This window comes from Oncorhynchus nerka, linkage group LG12, assembly GCF_034236695.1.
Source record: "Oncorhynchus nerka isolate Pitt River linkage group LG12, Oner_Uvic_2.0, whole genome shotgun sequence".
NCBI classification, from domain to species: Eukaryota; Metazoa; Chordata; class Actinopteri; order Salmoniformes; family Salmonidae; genus Oncorhynchus; species Oncorhynchus nerka.
In genome coordinates, this window is record NC_088407.1 from 26,764,583 (window position 1) to 26,785,135 (window position 20,553).

General features: G+C 42.3%; 1 protein-coding gene across 1 annotated transcript; it reads right to left on the reverse strand.

Annotated features, from left to right (window-relative positions):
• Positions 1-856: 856 nt before the first annotated feature.
• On the reverse strand, positions 857-20,146 carry LOC115139073 (immunoglobulin alpha-2 heavy chain-like). Its single transcript, XM_065024993.1, has 5 exons — positions 19,793-20,146; positions 19,210-19,554; positions 14,610-14,801; positions 13,768-14,024; positions 857-862 (listed from the first exon to the last, which is right to left on the reverse strand). Exons 1-5 carry the CDS (start codon positions 20,103-20,105, stop codon positions 857-859), a joined length of 1,113 nt encoding a protein of 370 aa, XP_064881065.1. The 5' UTR covers positions 20,106-20,146.
• Between the last annotated feature and the right edge of the window lie 407 nt (positions 20,147-20,553).

Here is a 20,553-nt window from a genome sequence, read left to right on the forward strand (position 1 = left end):
ACAACACCCTGTCGTTCTCAACTAACATCAAGGCGGTGGCCCGTTCCTGTAGGTTCATGCTCTACAACATCCGCAGAGTACGACCCTGCCTCACACAGGAAGCGGCGCAGGTCCTAATCCAGGCACTTGTCATCTCCCGTCTGGATTACTGCAACTCGCTGTTGGCTGGGCTCCCTGCCTGTGCCATTAAACCCCTACAACTCATCCAGAACGCCGCAGCCCGTCTGGTGTTCAACCTTCCCAAGTTCTCTCACGTCACCCCGCTCCTCCGCTCTCTCCACTGGCTTCCAGTTGAAGCTCGCATCCGCTACAAGACCATGGTGCTTGCCTACGGAGCTGTGAGGGGAACGGCACCTCAGTACCTTCAGGCTCTGATCAGGCCCTACACCCAAACAAGGGCACTGCGTTCATCCACCTCTGGCCTGCTCGCCTCCCTACCACTGAGGAAGTACAGTTCCCGCTCAGCCCAGTCAAAACTGTTCGCTGCTCTGGCCCCCCAATGGTGGAACAAACTCCCTCACGACGCCAGGACAGCGGAGTCAATCACCACCTTCCGGAGACACCTGAAACCCCACCTCTTTAAGGAATACCTAGGATAGGATAAAGTAATCCTTCTCACCCCCCTTAAAAGATTTAGATGCACTATTGTAAAGTGGCTGTTCCACTGGATGTCATAAGGTGAATGCACCAATTTGTAAGTCGCTCTGGATAAGAGCGTCTGCTAAATGACTTAAATGTAAATGTAATATACAGTATCTTATCTTGTATCTTATATCAGTTACAAAGCACAAAGAACTGCTGATTAACCCTATTTGAACTCTCTGAGTTAACAGTCTCATGTGTGATACCATCTATTCTAGATCTATGGACAAAGGGGAGGGGACAGTTTATGATGACGTCATCTGAGAACTTTCAGTATGTTCTCAATCAGACAATCGTTATAAGACTACTGTAGGATGCTCTGTCAGAAGGAGACCAATAGAGGAGGATCCTCATTCTGATAGATGTATGAGAATCAAATCTCATTTTAAAACACTAAACAGAGAGTGAAACAGACTAGATGAAGTGTGTCATGTAAGGGTTGGCTGGTTGACTGGTTGACTGGTGTCCAATCAGACATGCACTCTCGGGTGTTACACATTAGTCAGTGCATGTCTCTGTGAAGGATATAGAGGGAATGAGACTGAAATACAATAGACTTGTTTCATTCTGTGGGTGTTTTCCCATATGTACTCTGCCATCCCCCTTCACCTTTATACTGTAAATGACAAGACATGTTCTAGACACAACAGACCTTCTATGGAGTATTGTAACTGTTGAATTACCCTCTGGACAAAATAATATTTATTTTCTTTAGAATACTTAATGTACACTTGTATCAAAGAAAGACATGTATTACAAAGAGAAAGTATTACAGAGATGTAATACACTTATAAAAGAGACATGCACAGTGCAGTGGCACGACTGAGGTTAATTAGAGGATCTGGGCTGACATACAAAACGAGCAAAAATGTAGCCATGCCATATTTAAAAGGGCATTGGTAACCAACAAAGTTCTGAAATTAATAGACCATATTATTGCCGCAACTAATAATAATATTTCATGTTGGAGGCCTAAGATGAAAACCAGGAGCCAAAAATGCAGGGTGTACAGTATATGTTGTGGTGGAGAAACATACTGTGTTATGGAATCAATTAACCTCTGAGCTGGGCTGGGCTGGGATGGGCTCAGTATCAGAGGCACTAGATAGGGGAGTAGGATCCTTTACTGTTTGTCCAAACATCAAAAGAAAAATGGTCTGAATAAGTTTCTTTTCCCAGACTTGATTGTCTTCTTTAAAAGTCTGTCTGGCCTTCTCAAACTAGGGTAACATACTTGCTAAACTGTAGCTTTCATTCCTGTTCAGACAGCCAATAAAGTCTCTCAGTTCAGTGTTCCCTCCTACTGTATGACGGCTACATGTAAAGTGTCATCATAAAAGAGGTTTCCTGTTGTCAAACCTTCACACTATACAATGCAGAAAGGATTGACATTACAATGAAGATCAGACATTGGTCAACGTTTTTGTTTTACACCAACTTTGGTAAGAACTCATTTTAAATGTAGATGCTTTCTCAAATAATTTAATGTAATAGTCTTTTGAATCCATTTAAATGACTTGTGAAAAGTATAATGAGATGTACTGTCTCTATAATGGGTAGAAATTATTTTTGATCAGGTCTTTTACAGTTTGTGCATTGTCTAAGGACATTATTCAACCAGACCCTGGGATTTGTGCTGGGATGGGAGGCAATGTGTTTCTCCCTTGCTTTTGTTCATCTGATATGGTGACCTACCCTACATGGCCAAAAGTTTCTGGACACATGCTCGTCGAATATCTCATTCCTAAATCATGGGCATTAATATATTAATATGGAGTTGGTCCCCCCTTTCCTGCTATAACAGCCCCCAATCTTCTGGGAAGGCTTTCTACTAGATTAGACCTGGCTCCCATTCAGAGTTCCAATTCAACCCAAAGGTGTTTGATGGGGTTGAGGTCAGAGCTCTGAGCAAGCCAGTCAAGTTCTTCCACAACAAAATTGACAAACCATTCCTGTATGTGCACGGGGACATTGTTATGCTGAAACAGGAAAGGGCCTTCCCCAAACTGTTTCCACAAAGTTGGAAGCCCAGAATCGTCTAGAATGTGCAGTACCATTAAGATTACCCTTCACTGGAACTTCACTGGAACTAAGGGGTCTAGCCCACACCTTGAAAGACAGCCCCAGATGGCACAATGCATTGGGGCAAGTAGTGTTCTCCTGGAATCCGTCAAACCCAGATTTGTTTGTCGGACTGTCAGATGGCGAGATTCAACACTCCAGAGAACACATTTCCTCTGCTCCAGAGTCCAATGGCGTGGAGCTTTACACCACTCCATATAAAGCTTGGCAATGCACATGGTGATCTTAGGCTTGTGTGCAGCAGTACCAGCCATGGAAACCCATTTCATGAAGCTCCAGACAAACAGTTATTGTGCTAATATTGCTTCCAGAGGCAGTTTGGAACTCAGTAGTTGCAACCGAGGACATACATTTTTTACGTGCTAAGCGCTTCAGCACTCGGCTTTCCTGTTCTGTGAGCTTGTGTGGCCTATCACTTCGCAGCTGAGCCGTTATTGCTCCTAGACGTTTCCAATTCACAATAACAGCACTTACAGTTGACCAGTGCAGCTCTAGCAGGGCAGACATTGGACTTTAAGAAGAAAATATGACACACATGGTATGTTTAAAGTGTTTTCAATGTTTTATAATTCATCTTTTAGCTGGGACCCCTTCTCAGCAGAACCATTATGGTAATCCTCATGCCAACACGTCAGACCAACAGGTCAAGAAAGAGACTGGATGGGAGTATTAAAGCAACAAAAATACTGTACCTACACGATGGGAATGATGCCCTGAAATATGCTGCCCTGAAGTTCACTGACAAGAATAGTACCAAGCCAAGAGACAGAGGAGAACACAGAGAGAACAGAGAGAGAGAAAAAAACATCTACTCTGGTGTGACTCATCCAGACAGGATGAGACAGTCCTCCAATCAGCATCATTCTAAGTTAAGCCCCACCCCTCCTCTGAACTCCATTTTGATCTTAACTGTGTCCTTGTGGCCTGGTTAGTTTGAACACTTCTGATTTACTGTAGAATGCCATTGCAGGGGCCTAGATTTGCCTAATATATACAGTACCAGTCAAAATTATGGACACACCTACTCATTCAAGGGTTTTTCTTTATTTTTACTATGTTATACATTGTAGAATAATAGTGAAGACATCAAAACAATAAAATAAAACATATGGGATCATGTAGTAACCAACAAAGTGTTAAACAAATCAAAATATATTTTATATTTGAGATTCTACAAAGTAGCTACTCTTTGCCTTGATGACAGCTTTGCACAAGCTTGGCATTCTCTCAACCTGCTTCATGAGGTAGTCACCTGGAATGCATTTCAATTAACAGGTGTGCCTTGTTAAAAGTGAATTTGTGGAATGTCTTTCCTTAGTAATGCATTTGAGCCAATCAGTTGTGTTGTGACAAGGTAGGCCTATTTGGTAAAAGACCAAGTCCATATTATGACAAGAACAGCTCAAATAAGCAAAGAGAAACGACAGTCCATTATTACTTTAAGACAAGAAGATCAGTCAATCCGGAAAATGTTAAGAACTTTGAAAGTTTCTTCAAGTGCAGTCGCAAAAACCACCAAGCGCTATGATGAAACTGGCTCTCATGAGGACCGCCACAGGAAAATTAGACCCAGAGTTACCTCAGAGGATAAGTTCATTAAGTTCAGAGTTACAAGACTCAAAAATTGCAGCCCAAATAAATGCTTCATTAGAGTTCAAGTAACAGACACATCTCAACATAAACTGTTCAGAGGAGACTGCGTGAATCAGGCAATCATGGTCGAATTGCTGCAAAGTAACCACTACTAAAGGACACCAGTGAGAAGAAGAGACTTGCTTGGGCCAAGAAACATAAACAATGGACATTAGACCGGTGGAAATCTGTCCTTTGGTCTGATGAGTCCAAATTTGAGATTTTTGGTTCCAACCGCTGTGTCGTTGTTAGACGCAGTGTAGGTGAACGGATGATCTCTGCATGTGTGGTTCCTACCGTGAAACATGGAGGAGGAATGAGGTGAATTCAAGGCCTACTTAACTAGCATGGCTACCACATTCTGAAGTGATACGCCATCCCATCTAGTTTGCGCTTAGTGGGTCAATCATTTGTTTATCAACAGGATAATGACCCAACACACCTCCAGGCTGTGTAAGGGCTATTTGACCAAGAAGGAGTGATGGAGTGCTGCATCAGATGACCTGGCCTCCACAATCACCCAACCTCAACCCAATTGAGATGGTTGGGGATGAGGTTGACTGCAGAGTGAAGGAAAAGCAGCCAACAAGTCCTCAACATACATTGGATCCCAGCGTTACAGCTTCATTGCTCCAGACCGCCGCAATGGGGAGTTAGAGCACTCATTATGCATTTGGGTCCCAAGGTTTATATATGACCAATCATATTGAGTGGTTTCAATGATGAATTAGACGCGAGCCATTGTTTGCTGGTGACTTTCTTCAGCAAAGATAGCTGACAAAATGTTACTGTGGAAGCAAATGTAAATAAGTATAAGGTCATTACGAGTCAAGCAAAAAATTTACAATATGTGAGTTAATGTAGAGACAAACAAATGTGCATATTTTTGTCATAAAGTTAATTTACCAAAATCGCTATTTAGCAAATTAGCTGATTAGCTAACATTAGCCAGCTAGCTAGCTAGTGTTATGTGTCACGATCGTCATAATGAGTAGACCAAGGCGCAACGTGCTTAGAGTTCCACATATTTTTAATAAACTGAAACTCACTGAACAAAACAACAAACAACCAACCAAACGAAACGTGGCGCAAAACAAAATAGTGCTGACAGGCAACTACACATAGTCAAGATTTACATTTACATTTAAGTCATTTAGCAGACGCTCTTATCCAGAGCGACTTACAAATTGGTGCTTTCACCTTATGACATCCAGTGGAACAGCCACTTTACAATAGTGCATCTAGGTCTTTTAAGGGGGGGGGGGGGTGAGAAGGATTACTTTATCCTATCCTAGGTATTCCTTAAAGAGGTGGGGTTTCAGGTGTCTCCGGAAGGTGGTGATTGACTCCGCTGTCCTGGCGTCGTGAGGGAGTTTGTTCCACCATCGGGGGGCCAGAGCAGCGAACAGTTTTGACTGGGCTGAGCGGGAACTGTACTTCCTCAGTGGTAGGGAGGCGAGCAGGCCAGAGGTGGATGAACGCAGTGCCCTTGTTTGGGTGTAGGGCCTGATCAGAGCCTGGAGGTACTGAGGTGCCGTTCCCCTCACAGCTCCGTAGGCAAGCACCATGGTCTTGTAGCGGATGCGAGCTTCAACTGGAAGCCAGTGGAGAGAGCGGAGGAGCGGGGTGACGTGAGAGAACTTGGGAAGGTTGAACACCAGATGGGCTGCGGCGTTCTGGATGAGTTGTAGGGGTTTAATGGCACAGGCAGGGAGCCCAGCCAACAGCGAGTTGCAGTAATCCAGACGGGAGATGACAAGTGCCTGGATTAGGACCTGCGCCGCTTCCTGTGTGAGGCAGGGTCGTACTCTGCGGATGTTGTAGAGCATGAACCTACAGGAACGGGCCACCGCCTTGATGTTAGTTGAGAACGACAGGGTGTTGTCCAGGATCACGCCAAGGTTCTTAGCGCTCTGGGAGGAGGACACAATGGAGTTGTCAACCATGATGGCGAGATCATGGAACGGGCAGTCCTTCCCCGGGAGGAAGAGCAGCTCCGTCTTGCCGAGGTTCAGCTTGAGGTGGTGATCCGTCATCCACACTGATATGTCTGCCAGACATGCAGAGATGCGATTCGCCACCTGGTCATCAGAGGGGGGAAAGGAGAAGATTAATTGTGTGTCGTCTGCATAGCAATGATAGGAGAGACCATGTGAGGTTATGACAGAGCCAAGTGACTTGGTGTATAGCGAGAATAGGAGAGGGCCTAGAACAGAGCCCTGGGGGACACCAGTGGTGAGAGCGCATGGTGAGGAGACAGATTCTCGCCACGCCACCTGGTAGGGGCGACCTGTCAGGTAGGACGCAATCCAAGCATGGGCCGCGCCGGAGATGCCCAACTCGGAGAGGGTGGAGAGGAGGATCTGATGGTTCACAGTATCGAAGGCAGCCGATAGGTCTAGAAGGATGAGAGCAGAGGAGAGAGAGTTAGCTTTAGCAGTGCGGAGTGCCTCCGTGATACAGAGAAGAGCAGTCTCAGTTGAATGACTAGTCTTGAAACCTGACTGATTTGGATCAAGAAGGTCATTCTGAGAGAGATAGCGGGAGAGCTGGCCAAGGACGGCACGTTCAAGAGTTTTGGAGAGAAAAGAAAGAAGGGATACCGGTCTGTAGTTGTTGACATCGGAGGGATCGAGTGTAGGTTTTTTCAGAAGGGGTGCAACTCTCGCTCTCTTGAAGACGGGAGGGACGTAGCCAGCGGTCAGGGATGAGTTGATGAGCGAGGTGAGGTAAGGGAGAAGGTCACCGGAGATGGTCTGGAGAAGAGAGGAGGGGATAGGGTCAAGCGGGCAGGTTGTTGGGCGGCCGGCCGTCACAAGACGCGAGATGTCATCTGGAGAGAGAGGGGAGAAAGAGGTCAGAGCACAGGGTAGGGCAGTGTGAGCAGAACCAGCGGTGTCGTTTGACTTAGCAAACGAGGATCGGATGTCGTCGACCTTCTTTTCAAAATGGTTGATGAAGTCATCTGCAGAGAGGGAGGGGGGGGGAGGATTCAAGAGGGAGGAGAAGGTGGCAAAGAGCTTCCTAGGGTTAGAGGCAGATGCTTGGAATTTAGAGTGGTAGAAAGTGGCTTTAGCAGCAGAGACAGAGGAGGAAAATGTAGAGAGGAGGGAGTGAAAGGATGCCAGGTCCGCAGGGAGGCGAGTTTTCCTCCATTTCCGCTCGGCTGCCCGGAGCCCTGTTCTGTGAGCTCGCAATGAGTCGTCGAGCCACGGAGCGGGAGGGGAGGACAAGATCCCACAAACACAAATGAGGGAATGGCTACCTAAATATGATCCCCAATCAGAGACAACGATCAACAGCTGCCTCTGATTGGGAACCATATCAGGCCACCATAGAATTATAAAAACACCTAAATGACCCACCCAAGTCACTATCACGCCCTAACCAACACAGAGAAAAAACAGCTTACTATGGTCAGGGCGTGACATTATGACATGAGTATGAATTTGTCATTTGTGTTGTTTAATGTTTTAAAGGACTCATGAGAAAACCAGCAAACCAGGCTGTCATCTTGTGAAACAATGGATGTAAAGAACCTTGTTTATATTTGCCATGCAATGCAGCTGATGTAACATAGCTAGCTAACTATTTATTTTCTTAATGTGAAGTGGGGGATAAAAATATCTGTATGCCTATGGATGTGGAGCTAGCTACAGTATGTAGACAATCTGTGTATGGACCCTAAAACGTTTGGTATGAATATTAGCTCAGAACCTAGTGAACCTCAGATATCATAGTTGTTGTATATGATTAATGAATTACAGTGCTACCCTAATAGTCTCTCAGTTCATCACAATTACATAGTGTCTTTAGTGGTGTCTCCTAACCAGCCTTGGGCTCCCAATCGGCCCAAAGGTTATCTTAAGAGCGGGTGAGGTGGCGATGACTGGACTGGCTTCCTCTCTCACATCAAAACATACCTGCAGACGAGAGACAAATGGATAGAGAGAGAGAGCATGATAAAGCTTTGTTTTTTTTATTCTAACACGGTCAGTCATCATAATCATCAAGAGGTGAAATGCAAAACTGACCTTGGATCATTTACTCTGGGACTACTACATCTCTATTCCAACTCTCTGTGAAATGCTGCAGATCTGCCCGCAGATGAGGTAGGACCACATAACCCACACAGAAGAGGTGGATAGAATTTGACAGGTCAAGGTAGCCTTCTTCCTCCAAACTGTGCAGCAAGTACTGACATGTCACGGCACTCCAAACATCTCTCCATAAACGTTCCACTCTAACAGGGAGAAAGAAAAGGTTTTATGGGTTGGGAGGAACCTAATCTCTGTGATCCTGTGGTCTTCCTCCATGAATAGTGAACACTGAGGTGGGTCCGAGGTTATAGAAATGCAAGTTGTGTGTGCCTCTGTGAGTGGTTACTGACTGTATGTGACGCAGACACCTATCTGAGTGTACCTGAAACAGTTAAATATAGAGGGATATGTGTCTCACCACTTGGTGATTGCAAGGCCAACCCCCAGGGAAATCATGACTTGCAGCAACAGAGGCCTGATAGTCCACTGAAAATGGCTGAGTGTTTATGTGGTGTAAATCTGAAAATTAGCAGATGACATCTTAAGGGTTTTTTCATTAATGCATGTGTTCCCATGTACAACAAGGCAGGCAGCGAGGACGAAAGAAAAAGAACACAGAACAGTTTAATTACCTCTGGTTATGGACACTTTTGCCAGCAATAAAGCTTCCACGGCCTGTTCCTCAGACAGTGAACATACATCTGGCAATATCTACATTTTCGACCCCTTGATCAGCTCGCACTCTGAAAGTAATGAAAATGGCTTATTTTTTGTAGATATGAAAACAATATCTGAGATATATGACCGTTCAATTTAAAGCAGCAGATGTCATTTTCAGGATACGTCAATACAGCACACAAAGCAATCTTACGAGGTTTGATGAGGAAGATGTCAAGGGTTTTTATACAGAAAGTAACTCCTCACAAGATGTTACAATATGCATAATACAAGTATGTGTACGAATAAGTAAGAATAAAAAAGTTAAAATAACTTCTGAGATTTGATGGAGACATTAGTACCTTATCAATTTATGATTTGTATCAATGTGAACGGGGACCAGGAACAGAGTATTTCTGCCGAGCAATGCAACGAAGCTGGATCATTCTGAATTATACCTGCACCATCTACACGCTGCAAAGACTCCCGAACTCTTCACCATTGTACCCGATGGCCTACTGCTTGGAGACTTCCTTTGACCATTCTAAAGCTCGCATGGGGCCCTGACTTTCCGGTCTAACTCTTCATCTGACATATCAGAATAGCATTCCCTGACAGACATATTGTGTTCTTTCATCCTTCTGTAAAAAAAGTTAACCATTACACTGTCATGAAATATGATTATATATTGACTATGAAACAAATATGACATGGCCTGCTTATGAGTTGCCATGAAAGAAAGTTAGATTAATTCAACTGAAAATGGCGAGAACAGGTGTTCGTAACTAAATGCTTTTGGTTAGCTTGAGAATAATAATTGCATGATTTATCATTTTATGGTATGTATGTATGTAATATATACTATGAACCGACACTGAACCTAGCTACATGTATGTAAAAGTTGGACGGAAGAACGCCCAGTGCTGCTTACCTCACACAGTCCTTCTTCGTAGGTGTCCGCTATGACTTCCTTTGTGTCGGAAAAAAGTTGCTTTCAGAACAAATATTTTTGTTTGAAAATAAAACCTTTTTGCTCTCGACAAAAATATACACATGTCCCTCCAAAGCATATAACAATTTGCCTGGGAATAACCAAACCTTCATACAAACTTGCTACTGTATGCAGAAATCTTGACGCACAACCGAAGATGCTGCCATATCCTGCCAGCACGCCCACAATCGAGCCACTCAGGAGCAGAAAAAAACGTAATTAAATTGTTAAATTGTTTCCAGCAGCACAGTTACAGTCACCAATGCTCTGGCTAACACGAAAACTGCCTTACCAGCTCTGCTAGGGCGAGTAAAATGGTCAGAGTGGTCTCATTTGTGTCTGGAAGTAGCTAGCAAGCTAGCCAACGTTAACTTGGGTGCTTGACTGCCATTGTAAGCACAGAACACTCAAATCAACCCTACTCCTCACCCCAAACATCCAGTGGGTGCTCCGAGAGCGAAACGGTCTGAATTTACAAACTGACAATCTGACAACGCTCTGAATTTATGAATGTCACGTTGTACAGCGCCATATTTTCTGTCCCATCCTAACGGAAACCCAGAGGGTTTTTCATTTTTCATGGAATAGAAACAACATAATATTAATCAAATTAATTAAGTAGGTACCAGTCAAAGGATTGGACACACCTACTCATTCCAGGAGTTTTCTTTATTTTTTTCTATTTTCTACATTGTAGAATAACTGTATTGGCTTTGTTATTGTAAATGTAGCTACTAATACATTTAAATCATTGCTTCTCTGCCATTTGATATTGACTTGCTTCTAATAAGATGCAAAAAGCATTGAACAATAATCAAGACAAAGGATGTTAAATGTATTTATTTGGGCCATACTCAGGCATCTATGTGAGAATGTATTCATTGACTACAGCTCAGCGTTCAACACCATACTGCCCTCAAAGCTCATCACTAAGCTAAGGACCCTGGGACTAAACACCTCCCTCTGCAACTGGATCCTGGACTTCCTGACGGGCCGCCCCCAGGTAGTAAGGGTAGGTAACAACACATCTCCCACGCCCATCCTCAACACGGAGGCCGCTCAGGGGTGCGTGCTCAGTCCGCTCCTATGGAAACTGCTTGGCCTCCGACAGAGGGTAGTGCGTATAGGTAATTTGACGTAGAGATCAGTACAGTTGTCACGACTTCCACCGAAGGTGGTTCCTCTCCCTGTTCGGGCGGTGCTCGGCAGTCGGGTCACCGGCCTACTAGCCTTCACCGATCCAATTTTCCTTTTCTATTTGTTTTGTCTTTGGTTCTTTCACACCTGGTTTCATTTGCTTTAATTTCTGTGTGTATAATTACCCCTGTTGCCTGCTTAGGTTTGTGCGGGATTATTTGTTTCATGTTGCTCGTTGAGGTTGTGCCTCAGTTATTTTCACGTATATACCAATTGTGTATAAGTTTAGGAGCGTTGTTTTTCCTTCTTCCGTGAGTAACTGTGTTCTCTTTTGTTGTGGGCGTTTATTTGGTTATCGTACCTGACCCTATTGTTGTGGACTTGTCTATTAAAAAACGTTACTTGGACATCACTGTTCTCCTGCGCTTCACTCCTTCACCTACCTCTAAATTCAATAGCGCAACAACAGTATTCTCAATCAGTGCTATGTTTGGACATTAGAACCATGGAAATACTCAATAATTATACATTTAAAAATATATATATTTCACCTTATTTTACCAGGTAGGCCAGTTGAGAACAAGTTCTCATTTACAACTGTGACCTGGCCAAGGTACAGCAAAGCAGTGCGACAAAAACAACACAGAGTTACACATGGGATAAACAAATGCACAGTCAATAACACAATAGAAAAATATGTATACAGTGTGTGCAAATGAAGGAGGTAAGGCAATAAATAGGCCAATAGTGGCAAAGTAATTACAATTTAGCAATTTACAGTGGAGTGATGTGCAGATGAGGATGTGCAAGTAGAAATACTGGTGTGCAAAAGATCAGAAAAACAAATATGGGGATGAGGTAGGTAGTTGGTTGGTTGGATGGGCTATTTACAGATGGGCTGTGTACAGCTGCAGCGATCGGTAAGCTGCTTTGACAGCTGATGCTTAAAGTTAGTGAGGGAGATATAAGTCTCCATCTTCAATGATTTTTGCTATTCGTTCCAGTCATTGGCAGCAGATAACTGAAAGGAAAGCTGGCCAAATAAGGTGTTGGCTTTGGGGAGGACCAGTGAAATATACCTGCTGGAGCGCGTGCTACGGGTGGGTGTTGCTATGGTGACCAGTGAGGCAGAGCTTTACCTAGCAAAGACTTATAGATGACCTGGAGCCAGGGGGTCTGGTGACGAATATGTAGCGAGGACCAGCCAACGAGAGCATACAGGTCGCAGGTATCATGGGAGGGCATTCTATCTATCTATTTTACTAAATGTCCATCCTGAATGAGAAATCACAAAAAGAAACTACTGTAATGTGTTTGCCGTGTATTTCCATAGATGTTTTTGGTGAAGTGAAGTGACTGTGTGGAGATAGAAGCCCTAGTGGATTACAGTGGCATAGCATGCATGTCCAAATAGGTCACAACTATGTCTCTTAGACAACAGTAGCTGCAATAATAGAAATGGATGAGAAACCGTGCTTAGAACATTTGGGTGGATTCTTTCCAGTCAAGACCCAAGTTGTGAAGAGCTGACAACTTTAAAGATGATTGCACTGTGTCTGATATTGCTACTTCTCACAGAGATGGGCAAGTAATTATTTTACATTTCTCTGCTTATGTGATGTCCACATTTGATTTGGAGACACAAGGTATCCATTATTGTTCTATAGACACATTGACAATCCAAAGTTGTAATTGAGGGCCAGGATGCTTCAGTGTCTTTTTTTTTTTTTTTTTTGTCAGATGTTACTATGGAATTCTGAAGTATAATTACAAGCATTTCATAAGTGTCATAGGCTTTTATTGACAATTACATGAAGTTGATGCAAAGAGTCAATATTTGCAGTGTTGACCCTTCTTTTTCAAGACCTCTGCAATCTGTCAATGCTGTCAATTAACTTCCGGGCCACATCCTGACTGATGGTAGCCCATTCTTGCTTAATCAATGCTTGGAGTTTGTCATAATTTGTGGGGTTTTGTTTGTCCACCCCCCTCTTGAGGATTGACCACAAGTTCTCAATGGGATTAAGGTCTGGGGAGATTCCTGGCCATGGACCCAAAATATCGATGTTTGTTCCCCGAGCCACTTAGTTATCACTTTTTCCTCATGGCAAGGTGCTCCATCATGCTGGAAAAGGCATTGTACATCACCAAACTGTTCCTGGATGGTTGGGAGAAGTTGCTCTCAGAGGATGTGTTGGTACATTCTTTATTAATGGCTGTGTTCTTAGGCAAAATTGTGAGTGAGCCAACTCCCTTGGCTGAGAAGCAACCCCACACATGAATGGTCTCAGGATGCTTTACAGTTGGCATGACAAAGGACTGATGGTAGCACTCACCTTGTCTTCTCCGGACAAGCTTTTTTCCGGATGCCCCAAACAATCTGAAAGGGGATTCATCAGAGAAAATGACTTTACCCCAGTCCTCAGCAGTCCAATCCCTGTACCTTTTGCAGAAAATCAGTCTGTCCCTGATGTTTTTACTGGAGAGAAGTGGCTTCTTTGCTGCCCTTCTTGACACCAGGCCATCCTCCAAAAGTCTTCGCCTCACTGTGCTTGCAGGTGCACTCACACCTACCTGCTGCCATACCTGAGCAAGCTCTGTACTGGTGGTGCCCCGAATCCGCAGCTGAATCAACCTTAGGAGACGGTCCTGGCTCTTGCTGGACTTTCTTATGCACCCTGAAGCCTTCTTCACAACAAATGAACTGATCTCCTTGAAGTTCTTGATGATCAGATAAATGGTTGATTTAGGTGCAATCTTACTAGCAGCAATATCCTTGCCTGTGAAGCCCTTTTTGTGCACTGCGATGATGGCGGCATGTGTTTCCTTGCAGGTAACCATGGCTGACAGAGGAAGAACAATGATTCCAAGCACCACCCTCCTTTTGAAGCTTCCAGTCTGTTATTCGAACAATCAGCATGACAGAGTGATCTCCAGCCATGTCCTCGTCAACACTCACACCTGTGTTAACGAGAGAATCACTGACATGATGTCAGCTGGTCCTTTTGTGGCAGGGCTGAAATGCAGTGGAAATGTTTTTTGGGGGGATTCAGTTCATTTGCATGGCAAAGAGGGACTTTGCAATTAATTGCAATTCATCTGATCACTCTTCATAACATACAAACTGAGGCAGCAGACTTTGTGGAAATTAATATTTGTGTCATTCTCAAAACTTCTGACCACGACTGTATATGGAATACAGTCCAATTAGATGATCAATGTGTGATAACTACATTTTGTATATCTTTTGTTTATGCTTTCATTCCTTTTCGTTTCATTTTCTTTGACACGTAGGAAGTGATAGAGCCATAAATAAGTTCCCCATACAACCATCAGTTAGTGCCACTCATTTGGGAAGAATTGTAATTATATATTTTGTGAGTGTGTGTGCGTTGTTAACTTCTGCCTAAGTTACTGCCTAGATCTACCAGCCTGGGCGACCAGACGACGGGTTTGGAAAGGCGATCCCCAACCCAGACATCCGCTGCCCATTCTGGTGGTGGACTGCTCCACTGGCAGAAAGCCTACCAGGGTAAACCACCAGAGGGGGACCACAACGGCGGTCAACATCCAGGACATCCTCAGGCTGTTCTTGTGGTGATTTGCAGCTTTCAGAAAGCCTACCAGGGTAAACCACCAGAGGGGGACCGCAACTATGATTCACAACCAGGACATCCTGTGGTCATTTTTATGGTGGTGTGCAACTTGCAGGATAATTTTAAGATTGAAACCACCAGAAGGGGACTGTCATTACTCTTCTTCTTCGGTGAGGATCATAGGCGCCAGATCACCTCGGCACGGGGCTGACAGATAGCCAGACCCCCCCCCTTCTCTCCCACCAGAGAGGAAGGGGGGAAGTTGGGCTGGTTTTATGACTTAACGACCAGTGGTAAACGTTCTCTCTCTTGCCTTTGCAGTATTGAGAATGGCATGTCTGAGTGTTACAACAGAGAGAGAGATGTTGCCAAAACTTTAACATAAAAAGATTGGACATTGAAATAATATTTTTAACATAAAGAATGTGGGAAATGGTTGGTGGGGATTGAAACAATAATCATGTCATATCATTTAGCATTTTGTGATGTCATTATGGATGGTATAACAAGATAGCTGTAACTCTGAAAGTAGACATGTCCGAGTTTAAAACATATGATTAAATATGAAACTATTTGTGATTAGATAGCAATGTGAATTTAGCTTTATAAATGTGAATGGTTTTTCATATAATCTTTTGCCAAGTCAGTAACCACGCCCACATGAGCACAGACATTGTGGCAATGTGATGGAACCGCCCTCCAAGGCAAGTGCTTAAAAGGACTCGCTGAAGAATTAACATGTTAGACCAAAACATGCTGGGTTGCTGCCGGTGTGTAAAGTGGTCCTAGCTGTACCATGAATAATCAACCATTGAAACCAGAGAACGTGAGGATCATCCACACATTGAAATGGTTAGAATCTCTACAGACCAGTATACGTGCAGAGCGAGCTGAATACGTTGAAATGGTTGCAATTTACATATAGACTAGACAGCGTGGAGCGGTGGCTACATGGCTGACAAATGGTTTAAAACTACCAGACCAGAATTGTATTTAAATTTAACCTTGATTTAACTAGGCAAGTCAGTTAAGAACAAATTCTTATTTACAATGACAGCCTACCAGGAACTGCCTTGTTCAGGGGCAGAATGACAGATTTTTACCTTGTCAGCTCAGGTATTTGATCCATCAACCTTTTGGTTACTGGCCCAATACTCTAATCACTAGGCTACCTGCCACGCCAGAAGAGGGTAAGACTCTGAAACTCTCAAGTGAAGAAGATAAAGATGACATCGGAACATTCAGTCTGCAGCTGTTTAAGTAATTTAGTCTAGTAAACTCGATCAAAGACCACCGCGTGGGTAACATTTGAAGGATTCAGTCTAACGAAGGCGAGAGGGGAAGTGCATTTCCCTCTCACCCCCGTGTGGTACATCTGAAGGATTCAATCAAACAAACACTCTGAGACAAAGAAGCCTACCACAATTACAAATGACATTGTGACCTCTGGTGGACTTACCAGAGACTTCTGTCGAACTACCGCCCATAGACGGACCGGGTGATTTCAACAGAGAGACGACAAAGACACACACATGTAAATATTTGTGTTGCAATGATTTTCTGAATGAGTGGTTGTTCATGTGCAAAGTATTCATTCTCGTGAGCATAGCTTCCACATGCATGTACCAGCACTCTCTGTCTCTCCCGCTCTTTCTTTCCCCAACCCTTTCATTGTGTAACAAGCCGTCATATCGGGGTAGTCCACTAGGGACTTTTCATTGCATCATGTTAGTAATATAACCTGTACTGTGTGTGTGTTTATGTAATTCTGTATGATTGTTTAGTTAGTTAGTAAATAAATAATTAAGCCAAATTGTATATCACTGAATCATCATTTAGGCTATGCTTTGTGCAGATTTATGAAGTCAACAACATTCAGAATGAGACTGATATGAGGTAATAATAATTCATAATTGACTGTTATTGATGTAAGAGATATTTATATCTTTAGAGTTTAAGTCGGGAGATAGTAACTAGTTAAATAACTTTTCCCACGGTGCCCCAAGTTAGATAAGGAGTTAATTGTTACATGATTAATTTAATCACATAATAATTAAACATAGTTAATTGATTTGATAAAATAACAGTCATCAAATCAATGATATTCACGTCACGACAGTAGTTGTGTCCAAACTTTTGACTGGTACTGTATAAATATATATATTGGAAGACACTAAAAGAATTGAGTAGAAAAATGTGTTTCCAATTTTGTTTCTTCTCACTAAGAATGTCTACATGTTGTGTGGTTCTCTTTAGCCAATGTATCTACTCAAGTGAAAGTAACCAAGCCTGACATTGAAGGTAAGACATTAGAAAATATGGTCTCTAAAAAAATGTACATGAAATGTAAAAAATATTCTAAACGTTTTATCTTATCCTCACACGGGGCTCCACATGGAGGTACAGTATTGTAAATGATATGTCTCAAGAATCAAACTGAATTTCGGAACTACATAACATTTGTTCTGGTTGTTATCATTATTATCGTGATAGTAACAAATATTTTCCTGACAATCTTGCGGAGGAGAGCACTGCAAGAATGTACGTAGTGTGCTAAAGTTTATCTTTAAAAAAAAATGTATTTAAGCTTTATTTAACCAGAAAGGGTACATTGAGATTTGAAATCTCTTATTTTCAAGAGAGTCCTGGCCAAGATAGACAGCACAGTCATTACACAATTACAGACAGACAACATGAAAAGCTACAATAATCTAGTAAAAACCATAGAATTCACAAGAGTATAACAAAATCATAAAACAGCAAATTTAAAACATTGACAGGTCAGGGAATCAGTCTCAAAATCCTTCATCGGTGACTTAAAAACACCAATTGGGACAAGTTCTTCCAGTTTAAAAGTATTTTGTAAGGTGTTTCAAGACGATGGCGCAGAGTACATAAAAGCCCTTTTACCAAATTCAGTTCGGACATTTGGAACAGTTAGCAGGATAAAGTCCTGCGGACGAAGAGAATATCCACCACATTTCTGAACAATAAAAATGCCCAAATAAAATGGTAGTAAACCCAAAATGGCTTTGTAAATAAAAGTATACCAGTGACTGAGCCTACGAGTGACTAGAGAAGGCCAGCCAACCCTGGTATACAAAGTGCAGTGGTGAGTAAGGGTTTTGCAGTTTAAAATAAATCTCAAAGCGCCATGGTAAAGTGTGTCAATTGATCTCAAACACTGAGCGGAAGCATTCATATATAAAAGTAGCTGATACTAGCCTTCTGGCTTCAGAAGAAAAACAGGCCTTATTCCTAAAATAAAGTCCCAACTTCAGCTTCAATTTTTTTGTAAGTTGAATATGCAATTTAAAAGAGACCGTCATCAACTAAAATTCCAAGATATTTAAATGAGGTTACAGTCTCAATCTCATTGCCCTGACAGGTAGTAATAGGTGAAAGGTTCAGAGGTCTATTTCTTTCTTTAGAAAATACCATTATTTTAGTTTTGTCAGTATTGAGGATACGTTTCAATTGACACAAGGTATGTTGAACACTATAAAAAGCAGTTTGCAAGTTCTGGAAAGCTTTTGTGAGAGACTTTGTCATGCCTTATACAAAATATATGATATATGAATGCCATATATTAATAGCATAAATTAATATTATAAACAATCATTTACAAAAAGTATATGTTTTGTTTTTTTAATTAAGGGTGACCAAGCACACTTCACCCACAGTCCAGGTGAGTCATTTAGTAATTGTGGATGAAGCATGTATATCTCTGTCTTTTTTTGACAATCTGACCATGGACACAGAAAATTACACTGCACTGAGCTTCTCAATGAACAGATGTAAGCGTGGAAGAGGGAGAGGGCAGGGTGGAGACGTTTCTGAGAAGCACATTGTGTATGCTCCCTTAAAGCAACAGCTGTGAAATAGTCTTGTTTGAATATATTAACCCATCATACTTGATCCACTGTAGAATTGTCATTATTGAATAAAAATGTGCATATTATTTCAATAAAGATGATTTCATTTATTGAAAATCTGAACAGCAATATCTGCATCTTCAACGTGTCGAAAGGCTGACGAGCACTGAAACATTTGAAAAGACAGTAAATCCCATTTGCATTTGTGACAGCTAAAGGACTGAGAAACTGAATCATTGAATTCATCTATTTCCTGTTGAGGTAGATGATGAAGAAGATGGTCAGACAGCAGAGGAGAACTCCAGTTCTTGTGATGGAGAAGATGACAAGTATCATCATATCCGCTTCAGTCGCCACTTGAATATCACCACCTGAAAGAATGTCATGTTTTCTATTATACAGTAGAAGTTATTACAGTGTAATAGTTTGTATTTTATTTTGCCTTTATTTGATCAGGTAAGTCATTGGGAACACATTGTGTTTTATAATAACTACCTGTATAAGTACAGTAAATGTAATGTTTATGTCATTTTAACAAAGAAGCATAAGCGGTTTACCTTGAATGTCCAGCTTGGTCCCTTTCCCAAAGAGTATCTCCCCACATAAGGCCACAGCACAGTAGTAAGTCCCAGCATCAGAAAGGTTTAGGTTCCTCTTGATGAGGTTGTAGACACAGCTCTGTGTAGGAGACCCAGCCTCAGGGCTCTTCTCACACTGATCACTCCTGTCTCCATGGGTGTAAATGATTCCTGGATGGGATTCTCCTGAGCCATGTCTGAACCAATAGACACTGTGATCTCCTGCACAGGTCTCCATGTGTATTGTACAGTTCAGAGTCACAGAGTCTCCTGGCTGGACTGACTCAGACACAGGCTGCTCTACAACTGTCTTGCTGTTGGAGCCTGAATCTGAAAATAGGGTTTAAATATGTCAGCAAATCTGTGTTAACTATCTATAACTTCCCGTAGCAAGTGTTCTTACTCATTGAGAGAATCATCTGAATGAGAGAACACCTGATATTAACTGTTTTCTTTTTTTTAATTCTCAGGATTTCTAATTACTACTCTTTATCTACAAATTCAGACTCTGTCTGAAAATATTGAAGGATTACTGGAAGAAAACAAAATCTCAGTACTGTACCTTTTATATTGAGGAAGGTTCCTTTTCCAAATTCCAACACATTTGAGTGTGCGCTCCCACAGTAGTACAAGGCTGAATCCAAGCTATTTATGTCTGAGATGCTGAGGTGATTTATTCCTTGGCCGCTTTGCACTGAATATCGAGGGTTACCCTTGAATTCATGGTAAAATGTAGGAGCCTCGTCATACCTATAGACTGTTGAGATGACCTGAGGTTTTTCTCCCAAGGGTTGCTTGTACCAAGAGAAATGCATGGCCATGTTGCCTTCATAGAAGCACTGCAAAGTCACTGTGTCCCCAACATTGGCTGACATGAGACCACTCGACTGTTGTATGGCTGAGGGCTCAGTCCCAACTCGTGCATGAGCTACAACAAAATAAAATACAACATCTTACACAAATATATAAACTGTTAAATATACATTAAAACACCATGTTGGAATGCCTCAAAGTGTCAATCAAAATCAATTGTATCATTGTACTCACTGTACTCACTGATGATGGCAATCGCTAAACATGGCTGAGTAAAAAAAGAATATATAGGAACTGAACATGCAATCATAATAAAAGTAAATAAAACATACCCATCACTCCAAGAAGCAAAAATGTGTACAGTTGTGTCAACATCTTAATACCTGTCATCTTGTGTCTTGAGTGGAAAAATCTACCTCTGTAGAACAACACTTCTCAAATGAGGTTATTTAGTTTCTGAGACGCATTGAATAGTCTGCGGTATCATATTTAGCATTTCAGCAGATTACA